The sequence below is a fragment of the Mandrillus leucophaeus genome, unplaced genomic scaffold (assembly GCF_000951045.1).
Source record: "Mandrillus leucophaeus isolate KB7577 unplaced genomic scaffold, Mleu.le_1.0 Scaffold109, whole genome shotgun sequence".
Classification (NCBI taxonomy): Eukaryota; Metazoa; Chordata; class Mammalia; order Primates; family Cercopithecidae; genus Mandrillus; species Mandrillus leucophaeus.
The window spans coordinates 390,829-401,539 of NW_012099098.1; the positions used below are offsets into that span (position 1 = coordinate 390,829).

The 10,711-nt window shown below is 58.4% G+C and overlaps 2 protein-coding genes across 2 annotated transcripts in view; one reads left to right on the forward strand and one right to left on the reverse strand.

Annotated features, from left to right (window-relative positions):
* The window catches only part of WDR34 (WD repeat domain 34), a 76,283-nt gene extending 72,231 nt beyond the window's left edge, over positions 1-4,052 (forward strand). Inside the window, exons 3-9 of the mRNA XM_011987717.1 lie at positions 707-816; positions 1,285-1,442; positions 1,942-2,051; positions 2,449-2,616; positions 2,788-3,020; positions 3,326-3,483; positions 3,723-4,052. Coding sequence (XP_011843107.1) covers positions 707-816; positions 1,285-1,442; positions 1,942-2,051; positions 2,449-2,616; positions 2,788-3,020; positions 3,326-3,483; positions 3,723-3,961 — 1,176 coding nt within the window. The 3' untranslated portion in view covers positions 3,962-4,052. The remainder of the gene's footprint in view (positions 1-706; positions 817-1,284; positions 1,443-1,941; positions 2,052-2,448; positions 2,617-2,787; positions 3,021-3,325; positions 3,484-3,722) is intronic.
* The window catches only part of SPTAN1 (spectrin, alpha, non-erythrocytic 1), a 94,348-nt gene continuing 87,678 nt past the window's right edge, over positions 4,042-10,711 (reverse strand). The window contains exons 48-55 of the mRNA XM_011988638.1: positions 10,223-10,335; positions 9,774-9,791; positions 7,339-7,393; positions 5,382-5,578; positions 5,221-5,274; positions 4,987-5,133; positions 4,754-4,901; positions 4,042-4,492 (exon numbers count right to left, since the gene is read on the reverse strand). Coding sequence (XP_011844028.1) covers positions 4,367-4,492; positions 4,754-4,901; positions 4,987-5,133; positions 5,221-5,274; positions 5,382-5,578; positions 7,339-7,393; positions 9,774-9,791; positions 10,223-10,335 — 858 coding nt within the window. The 3' untranslated portion in view covers positions 4,042-4,366. The remainder of the gene's footprint in view (positions 4,493-4,753; positions 4,902-4,986; positions 5,134-5,220; positions 5,275-5,381; positions 5,579-7,338; positions 7,394-9,773; positions 9,792-10,222; positions 10,336-10,711) is intronic.

A 10,711-nucleotide genomic window follows, 5' to 3' on the forward strand; every position in this document is an offset into this window, starting at 1 on the left:
CTCCAGCCTGGGTGACACAGCAAGACTCCGTCTCTTAAAAAAAAAAATATATATATATATATATACACACACACACATACACACACACACACACAAACATACACCCAAAAATTAGCCGGGTGTGGTGATGCTTGCCTGTAGTCCCAACTACTTGGGAGGCTGAGGCATGAGGATCATTTGAACCTGGGGGGTGGAGGTTGCAGTGAGTGGACATTGCACCATTGCACTCCAGCCTGGACCACAGAGTGAGACTCTGTCTCAAAAAAGAAAACCAACCAACTCACCACCACCACCACCACAAAATCATATGCGTGTAGCACAGTATGACGTTGGATGGTTTGCTTGACCCCTTGTCGAGTGTCCCACTCGGCCATGTTGGGCATTTTTATGCTGCTGGCAGCCATCCCTACCTTCCTGCTACAGCCCCTGAGGCTTGGAAACTGTGGAGTGCGCCTGTGAGGGCAGCTGCCGCTCTGGGCAGGAGCCTGGTCGGCCTTGCTTCTCAGGCCATGCCTTCTGGGCTGTTGGAAGCATCCTGCTGGGACAGATGTGGGGATGAACACTCCACGTTTTCCTCTAGGCCTGGCCGATGGACTTGAGGGCCTCTAGGGCCAATGTGGCCTGGCCTAGGTGGGGTTTTTGGTTAGGCAGTCACGAGGCCCTCTGCTGGTGGCTTTGGGACTCAGGGTTGGGGACGTCTCCGCAGGTGTCTTGTCTGTATACCCTGGGCTACCCTCCAGCCCAGGCGCAAGGTCTGCATGTGACCGGCATCTCCTGGAACTCCACTGGCTCCGTGGTGGCCTGTGCCTACGGCAGGTGAGTGGCAGGGGGGCGGGTGAGGGCAGCGTGCCACTCCAGGACCCTCGCTGGGCCTTGTCTCTGTAGCTGCACAGGGAAGAGTTGATTCTAAGAGCTTGGCCATCCTGGGAGTCTCTTCTTAAGGCTTCCTGGGCGGGGGTAACAACAAGTGGCAGGAGAAGAGCAGGCAGTGGGGCTGAGTGCCAGGACCGCCCTCCCCCCTGCCCGGCGGCCCTGGGCCTGCCTGCCTCGCTGCGTCCCCATCCTGCATGGCATGGACCATCCTTGGTGCTGGGGGACCGTTTCCCAGAGAATGTCATGCCCTTGGGGTGCTAGAGTGGAGCGTGGGCCACTTCAATACCCAGAGTAGTGTCTAGTGGTGACAAGGACACAGCGAATGTGTCGAGGGCTAGTGGGGAGAGAGGTGGGGTGGGTGATAGGAGCCCCACCCAGGGGCACAGCCGGCTAAGGTGTGTCCGTGTGCAGGCTGGACCATGGGGACTGGAGCACGCTTAAGTCCTTCGTGTGTGCCTGGAACCTGGACCGGCGAGGCCTGAGTCCCCGGCAGCCGTCGGCCGTGGTGGAGGTCCCCAGTGCTGTCCTGTGTCTGGCCTTCCACCCCACGCAGCCCTCCCATGTCGCAGGTGAGCTACCTGCTGCCTCTGCCTCCTCTCCTCTCAGGACTCAGCTTCCCGCCCTGCAGAGGCACACAAGGGAGCTTTTCATGGGCCCTTTGGCCCGGAGACAGAAAGGCAGGCCCTGACCCCCCTCAGCCTGGAGCCCAGGTGAAGGTCTGTGGTGAGGCCTGAGGGGGTGGGACTCGGAGGAGGAGTCTGGAAGGGGTCCACGGTCGGGGCTAGGGGGCTGTGGAGAGGCCAAAAGAGGCAGGTGCCCTTGGGAAGCCATCAGTGGTACGGGGCAGACAACGCTGGAGGGAGCTGCCAGGTGCAGGGCAGAGGTGTCCGGCAGAGCTCCCTGGGGTACAGCAGGGGAGCTGGGGGCTAGGACTCTCCCTCTGTGGGGATGACTTCCAGCCAAGTGGCTCTGCCACCTGGCCCTGTGGGTGGGCCAGGGCGGGTGCTTGGCCAGGAAGCCAGGCTGAAGGTAGGGCTGAGCCTCTGCCCAGGCCCACTATCCCTGCAGGAGGGCTGTACAGTGGCGAGGTGCTGGTGTGGGACCTGAGCCGTCCTGAGGACCCGCTGCTGTGGTGCACAGGCCTGACGGATGACACCCACACAGACCCTGTGTCCCAGGTCAGGGCAGGGGCTGCCGGGCGGGGTGGGCCCTGAGGCAGAGCTGGGCAGAGGGCACCCACTCTCCTAGGAAGGTCACCCGGGCGTTGGCAATTGGACAGTTGCCTCCTGCATTCTCAGAGCTCCCACAGCATGAGTCACCCCCCTCAGAAGCCACTCCCAGGGCCCTGTGGCCATTCCCAGCCTCCTCTGCAGGCACCGAGTGAGCGGCACTGGGATTCTGGGACTGGAGAGGGCCCTGGGAACCCTCTGGGCCTGCCCCCTCGTGGGTGAGCTTGGCTCTTGGGCCTCCCTGATAATTCTTTTTTTCCTGGAAGAGAGGGAAGGTAGGGGTGGAGTTAACACCTGGGCCAGGTGTCCCTTGTCTCCATCCTGGCCCTGCACACTGGCATCTCAGGTGGTGTGGTTGCCCGAGCCCGGGCACAGCCACCGCTTCCAGGTGCTGAGTGTGGCCACCGACGGGAAGGTGCTGCTCTGGCGTGGCGTCGGGGCGGGCCAGCTGCAGCTCACGGAGGGCTTCGCCCTGGTCATGCAGCAACTGCCACGGAGCACCAAGCTAAAGAAGGTAGGCGGGCGCCCGGAAACTGCCTTGGCCTGCGCTGGAGAGCCTTGGGGGCGGGAAGGTGTGGCCAGTGGGCCTGACTTGCTGTGGTCGTCCCTCCTGTTCTCTGGCTCTGTTGGGACAGTGCCATCTGATGCATTTGGCTCTGACCCTGCTGCTGCCATTTCTCCACAGCATTCCCGGGGGGAGACCGAGGTGGGCGCCACGGCAGTGGCCTTCTCCAGCTTTGACCCTAGGCTGTTCATTCTGGGCACGGAAGGTGGCTTCCCGCTCAAGTGTTCCCTGGCAGCTGGAGAGGCAGCCCTCACGCGGATGCCCAGCTCTGTGCCCCTGCGGGCCCCGGCACAGTTTACCTTCTCCCCCCATGGTGGTCCTGTCTACTCTGTGAGCTGTTCCCCCTTCCACAGGTAGGCAGGGGAGGCCTGGGCCCGAGGCTTAGTGGGGCCAGGGCATCCCTGCCCTGCGGGTCTCTAGCCTGCCAAGCCTCATGACGAACTGCTTCAAGTGCTTGCCTTCTGCCCACCTGAGACCCTGTCCAGGTCTTTGGTGGTTTGCCCAGGCATCGTCCCTCTAAGAGAGGACCAGCTCCAGGCTCAGGGACCAGGGAGGCTCTTCATGAGCTTGGTAGCCCAGGAGGGGTCTGGTGTTGGGGGCCAGCACCACCCAGACCCCAGCACTGATTCCCTTGCCTGGCCCCCTGCATCCCATCTAGGAATCTCTTCCTGAGCGCTGGGACCGACGGGCATGTCCACCTGTACTCCATGCTGCAGGCCCCTCCCCTGACCTCGCTGCAGCTCTCCCTCAAGTATCTGTTTGCTGTGCGCTGGTCCCCAGTGCGGCCCTTGGTTTTTGCAGCTGCCTCTGGGGAAGGTAGGAAGGGGCCGCCAGGCCTGGATCTCTTTTAAGGGGTGGGTGGTCTGGCCCCTGCTTATACCTGGGGTTCTGGGTTGGAGAAAGACTGCACGTGGGGGTAAGGATGGCTTCCCTCCAGCAACCCAACTCAAAGCGACCGTGGCTGCACACGACAGGATTGAACCCAGGCGGCAGCCTCCTCCTTCCATGTGGCGGGTCTCTGGAGTTTCTCTTACTCCATGGATCTGTCTTTTCAGGTGACGTGCTGCTGTTTGATCTCCAGAAAAGCTCCCAGAAACCCACAGTTTTGATCAAGCAAACCCAGGATGAAAGCCCTGTCTACTGTCTGGAGTTCAACAGCCAGCAGACTCAGCTCTTGGCTGCGGGCGATGCCCAGGGCACAGTAAAGGTGTGGCAGCTGAGCACAGAGTTCGTGGAACAAGGGCCCCGGGAAGCTGAGGACCTGGACCGCCTGGCAGCGGAAGTGGCCACCTGAGGGGTCCCGGAGGCGGGTGCAAGCCTTCGCTGTGCCGAGCCTTGTGTTTCTGACAACAAGCTGAATGAAGAAAAGCAAAGTTTTGGGGGAAGTCATCATTTATTTGTCTTTTACATGAAAACAGATTTGGGGGAGGGCGGGAGAACAAGGGGAAGAGCCAGCTGCTTTGATTTTCTGAAGTCGGAATGAGGGCAGCTGCTTCAAGACGTGGATCTGGGTCCCCACAGTGACATGGTGATTGTGACTGGACCGGAAGCGGGTTAGTGAAGCACCATTTTCTACTAAGTCTTATTCCAAGCTAAGCAGGCTTAAGGTTACAGTGGAAAGTGAGAGCACACAGAGGAGCGGACATGCAGCAAGGCGACGCGGGGCAAGCAGCGAGGGGCGGGTGACCCAGGGAGTGGCTCAGTTCACAAAGAGCGAGCGGGTGAACTCCACGTAGTCGAACGCAGTGGGGAGCTCACGGCCCTTGCCATCCACGTAGGGCTTCATGTGGGAGACGCAGTAGTCAGCTTGTTCCCGGGTCAGGTTCTACGGGGTAAGAGACCACACCTAGTGTCTGAGCCAGCTGCACCCACTTCAAAGCTGACCTCCCAGGTCTCAGGATGCTGGGGGCTCAGAGCTGCTGCTACGAGCAGATCCAGGACTTCAGTCCATACTGGGTTTGATTTGTAAATGGGGAGAAAACTCCTGTACCCAGCACAGGGCCTGTTGCCCCAGACTCGGCTCTGCCACAAATGTGACTTTAGTTTTCCAAAGGACACCTCTTCACCCACCTCCTGAGGCCCATACCTGGTAGAGTTCCTCCTTGGTCACGTAAGGCTTTCCCTCTGAGCTGAGGGCCCGGAAGGCGCTCTCGATCTCCTCGCTGGACTTGACGTTCTCAGTTTCACGGCTGATCATGAAAGCCATGTATTCTTGCAGGGAGACGTGGCCATCTCTAGGAGAGGAGGAGCAAGAGCCTGAGCAGGGAGGGCAGGTGGGTGCTCAGGGTGCAGGTTCACAGCACCCGGCCTAAGGCTTACCTGTTTGGATCCACTGTGTCCAGGATTGCCTCGAACTCAGGGTCAGGTTCCCCTTCCTCCACCATGGGCAGGTCATAGCCCAGCGAGCGCAGGCAAGATTTGAACTCCTGATGGTTCAGCCTGCCAGACTTGTCCTTGTCAAAGTGTCTGCAGCACAAAGCCGAGGGCAGCTCAGCACACAGCCCTGCTGCCGAACACCCCCCACCCAGCCAGGGCGAGTAGGACTGAACTCACTTAAACATCATGCTGAATTCTTTGAGGGCCTCCTCAGTGACACCTGTCGTGTTCCTGGAAGAAAAACAGAAATTAGGGAGCAGACGCTCCACACAGCAGGTGACCGTGTCTTTTCCTCCCTGGGCTCCAGGCTGAGCCTGGCCCACAGCCCTCCCGGGTACCTGGCCTGGATCTGCTGCTCCAGGTTGTGCTGCATGCGCATGCCCAGCTGGTCCAGTTGGTCCCACTGCTGGGCCAGGCCCACAGTGCTGTGCTCCGTGTACTTGTTGTCCAGGATGAGGGCCTCCTCCATGGCGGCCCCCAGGTCCTCAATCTTTTTGAGCTGACTTCTCATGGCTCGGATTTCCTGGTGTTTGCGCTGCAGGGGCGGGGAGCACAGATGCTCAGACAGGGGCCCTCAGCTCAGTCACCAGCCCAGGAGCCACTTACTGCCCTCTGGTTCCTGCTCCAGGCCTGGCCTGAGACCTCTTAAAACAAGAACATTTTAGAATAGGAATAGTGGGATGGGGTGAAGCTGAAGAAACCCCAACCACCTCAGCAGGAGGAGAGACTTTCAATGTGAGGGTTCTAAAGCAGCTGGTAGACCTGCCAGGGGGCAGTGCACACTGAGGATAAGTGCGGCGAGGACTCCAGGAAGCAATGGCCAAAGATTTTTAATTTTTTTTTGAGATGGAGTCTCACTCTGTCACCTAGGCTAGAGTGCAGTGGGGCAATCTCAGCTCACTGCAACCGCCCGGGTCCAAGTGATTCTCCTGCCTCAGTCTCCTGAGTAGCTGGAATTACAGGTGCCCACCACCACACCCACCCAAAGTTTTGTATTTTTAGTAGAAGTGAAGTTTCACTGCATTGACCAGGCTGGTCTTGAACTTCTAGGCTCAAGTGATCTGCCTGTCTTGGCCTACCCAAAGTTCTGGGATTACAGGCATGAGCCACCGCACCCAGCCTTATTTTTAAGACAAGGTCTTGCTACATTGCCCATGCTGGACTTGGGGCAGGTGTGGGCCACTGTGCCTAAAGACTTAATTTTTTTTCAGATGGAGTTTCGCTCTTGTCACCCAGGTTGGAGTGCAATGGCCTGATCTCGGGTCACTGCAACCTCTGCATCCCAGAATCAAGTGATTCTCTTACCTTAGCCTCCTGAGTAGCTGGGATTACAGGTGCCTGCCACCACACCCAGCTAATATTTAGTATTTTCAGTAGAGATGGGGTTTCACCATGTTGGCCAAGCTGGTCTCGAACTCCTGACTTCAAGCAATCCACCCGCCTCAGCTTCCCAAAGTGCTGGGATTACAGGCGTGAGTCACCACACCCAGCCCCAGACTTTCTTTAAAGTGAAGAGCCCTCGGTAGGGAGTGGTGGTTCACGCCTATAATCCCAGCACTTTGGGAGGCCGAGGCCGACAGATCACTGGAGATCAGGAGTTGGATGGCAACTCCATCCTGGCCAATATGGCAAAACACTCTCTACTAAAAACATAAAAATTAGGCCAGGTGTGGTGGCTCACGCTTAATTCCAGCACTTTGGGAGGCTAAGGCAGATAGATCACCTGAGGTCAGGAGTTTGAGACCAGTCTGCCTGGCCAACATGATGAAACCCTGTCTCTACAAAAAATACAAAAACGGCCCAGGTGTGGTGGTGGGCGCCTGTAATCCCAGCTACTTGGGAGGTTGAGGCAGGAGGATCACTTGAACCCAGGAGGTGGAGGTTGCAATGAGCCAAGACCATGCCCACTGCACTCCAGCCTGGGCAACAAGAGTGAAACTCCATCTCAAAAGATAATTAAAAAGAAACAAAAATTCGCCGGGCGTGCTGGCACATCTGTAGTCCAGCTGTTTGGGAGCGGCTGGGGCAGGGGAATCGCTTGAACCCAGGAGATGGAGGTTGCAGTGAGTCAAGATCGCACCACTGCACTCCAGCCCGGGCGGCAGAATGAGACTCCATGAAGAAAGAAAGAAAAAAGAAGAGAGAGAGAGTGAAGAGCCCTAGACTGCTTTAGGCCAAGGGAAAAGAGTACAATAGCACATCTGGTTCCTGACTTTAAACCAGGAAGGGAAGGGGTAGCCTGGGGGGTGGCTGGGTGAGGGGTCTCTGCTGGGCCACAGCCCCATGGGCACTTACTTTGGTAGCTTCAAGCTGGGATTCGAGGGTCCCCGACTCCTCCACCATGCAGGACCTAGACACAGAAGGACAGTAAGGAAAAGGGCCTGCTCCCAGCCGGCCGAGAGCTCAGAATGAACCTTCTCTCAGAGCAGTGCCTGGCAACCTCACATTCCTTTTAAGGGAACTGAACCTAACTGCAATTGGCCATCTTTATCTAATGGGCCCCAGGAATCCAGGGAGGGCAGGGAGCATTTCTCCCGTTTTAGAGATGGGAAGCTGCTGCCTTGGTGTGGGCTAGGGCTGAGCCCACTCGTCTTGCTCCCAGGGCCAGGATGACTCAGGAATGGAGTTTAAATTCCCCCATGGGTGCAGGGCAGCTGCAAGCCTGTCTGAGCATCCTCTCTGCAGCCTTGGAGGGGATGGGACACCCTGACACCTGACAGACGGGAGACCTCAGGGCAGAGGGGAGGCTGAGAACCTGACAGCCTCCCCATAGAAACCCTGGAGTGTCCTGGCAAGGTTCCTGAGGAGGGAGCCCCATTCTAGGGGGAATGAGAGCACGACCCTGCAGACAGAGGACACAAGTGGAGTGCTGGGAGATCACAACCGACTGTGCCAAAAGGAGGGATGGCTGTGACTAAGCCCCAGATCCCGGTTTCATCCTCTAGACACAGTCAGGGAGGCAGCCTCCTCTCTAGGATCAAGTTCTGAGAGCAGATGGGCTTTGGGGAAGCTCCTTCCCAAGAGAACACAGTGCCAGGTCACAGAGGCTACCAGTAAACAAAGACGACAAGTTAGGGACGTGCAAGGACGGATTCACACAGGGTGTATGGCCTTGGTGGGGTTTTAGCCCAAGCTCCCCTGTACCCACATTCGCCCCAGCCTACCCTTTTAAAACCCAGTGAGCCAGGGTTAGCTCTGCAATCTCCCCAAGTTCAAAGTGCTCTAGCAAGGCAAGGCACCAGGCTTCCTCCTACCCCAGCAGGTCAGACTCACAGTCACGCCATGTCCCCCCGGGGAAAATGCCCCCCAGGACCTGGGGGCAGGAGGCTGGGTGCCGGTGCAGTGGGAGGACAGACCCCTCCTTCCCAAGCGGCTGAGGGCGGCAGGTTAGTCAGGGTGGAGCCGCCTGGGGATGTCAAGAGTGCATCAGTAAAGCCACAGTGAGGTAAGAAGAGAAATAAGGAGAAAAACCTTCCAGACAGATCATCCCCAACTTCATACTGATAGACACGAATGACTCGACGATATGCTATGCTAGTCAAAGAAAAGAAACCAAATGAATACACCAAAGGGAGGGGAGGCAAGAGCACACTGCAACAGACATACAAGGCCCAAGCTGGCAGGGCGCAGGCAAGGGCAACCTGGTGCCTGGCGGGTACCTGGAGGCAGCAGGCCCAATGGCTCACCCCAGGCAGCTCACACTAGGAATGGGCAAGAAGGGCAGGGCTTGGAAGGAGCCATAAGGTGAGGGGAGCGTGGCACCTCATGACCTCATGGAGACAAGAACAAGACCAGCAGACACAGCCATGGGGCAGGGAGGGGAGTCAGGTGGCCAGGGTGTCCTACAGGCACAGGCCGGAAACTGCGATCCCTACGTCCCCAGCTGCTCTGCCATCAGAATGTGTGGCCCGGCTGGAGGGGTCTATTTTTTCTCCTGGCCGCCTATACAGGCTTGATATGCCTGTGTGCTGAGCCTCAGGAGTGCAGGCTAAGCCACTCCAGTCCCACCAGCCCTGGCTTTCACAGCGGGCTTGGCAGATGACAAAGGTGACCTGCCCAGGGAGAGGCCCCAGGCCGAGCAGAGAAGCCCCCGCCGGGACTGGGTGGGACAGCTCTGCTCCTCCCTGGGGCTCCTCCCACGTCCTGTCTATCACATCATAACGGGGGCATTTTTGCCTTCTATTAGGGCAGACAGTTCTTACCCTTCCTGACCCCAGGAAAGTCAAATGGCAGCCTCAGCTACTTGGGAGGTGTCAGTGCCCAGCCCTTCTCAGCTGTGAACTTACTGTACCCTGCCTGAGCCCCCAACATTGCCATCTGCTTCATGCCCACTGACCACTGTTGGACACGCTGCGGAAGCAGCGCTGAGAGCCCAACAGAGCCCGGGGACTGGACAGGCACGGGGGTTCTCAGGGCCCCTGGACTCCAGCTCTGGCCTTTGTGCTTCATCACCTTCACTACCCAAAGTGAGCCCTTGGAATCGCTCAGTGAGGCAAGGGTAGCTCCCTCTGGCTTGAAGGCTCTATCGGGGACCCGGGACCATGGGCTATGGGGCAAGGAACACGCTCCTTGTCAGGTGACGGGAAAGGTGGGAGGGGAAGTGCAGCCTGCCCTGGGCAGGAAGGCCCATCCCGGGATCCTCCACAAGCCAGGCTACAGGACAAGGGCAGAGAGGCAAGCGCACGAGACCCCACACGACAAGCCCGGAGAAGGAAGAAAACAATATTAACCCATCGAGGAGGTATGTCCTGTGGAGAGCAGATCCAAGCAGCCAGGAGACAAGGTGGTATCCGGACAACAGCAGCAATCGGGAGGTGGGGGACAGAGAGAAGACAAAAGAAAGAAAGGAAAACAAAAGCAACAACATCAGTACTCAATGCATAGACCCTGCATCGTCTGTTGCCAAATCACTGCTGGGGCTGATCACACACCCTGCGTGGCCCCACTCAATCCAGGAGCTCCAGCAACTCGGTCTCTGGGACATGCAGCACTGGGAGGCTGCTCTACCTATGCTCCCACTCCCGGCTCCAAACACGACCAGGCGTTGCCAGCCCAGCTTTATTCCCAGGCTGCCTCTGGTTTTACACAAAGCACCCCCACCTCCTTGGGGCTGGAGGCTCTCCAGGGCTTAAGCATAGCAGGGACATGCTGCTGCCCCCTGGCCCCAGAGGGCTGGCACCTGGTCTCTTGGATCCACTGGTGGAAGGCATTGGCGTGCTGGGCAAACTCCTGGCGCAGCTTGTCGTTCTCCTCCTGCCGCCGCTGTTCCTTTTGCAGCTCCAGCTCCCTCTCCTGAGGGCCAAAGGGGGGCAGATGCTATGCACTGCTGTGGCAGTGACACCAGTCCCTCCTTCACAGATGGGCTCAGGATGGATGGAGGTGGCCTCCCTGCAAGGAACCTCCCCAAAGATGAGAGGGGAAGGAGGCTGGGAGACATGAGGCCGGCTCAGAGCACTTGGTAGTTCTTTCTCTGTTCCCACCCCCCAGGTGCTTCAGGAAGGGGTGGACCTGGCGGGGAAGCTACTGGCCAGTCAAGCACGAGTTGCTGGACTGTCAGAAATGGAAACTTCTGGCCGGGCGCGGTGGCTCACGCCTGTAATCCCAGCACTTTGGGAGGCCGAGACGGGCGGATCACGAGGTCAGGAGATCAAGACCATCCTGGCTAACA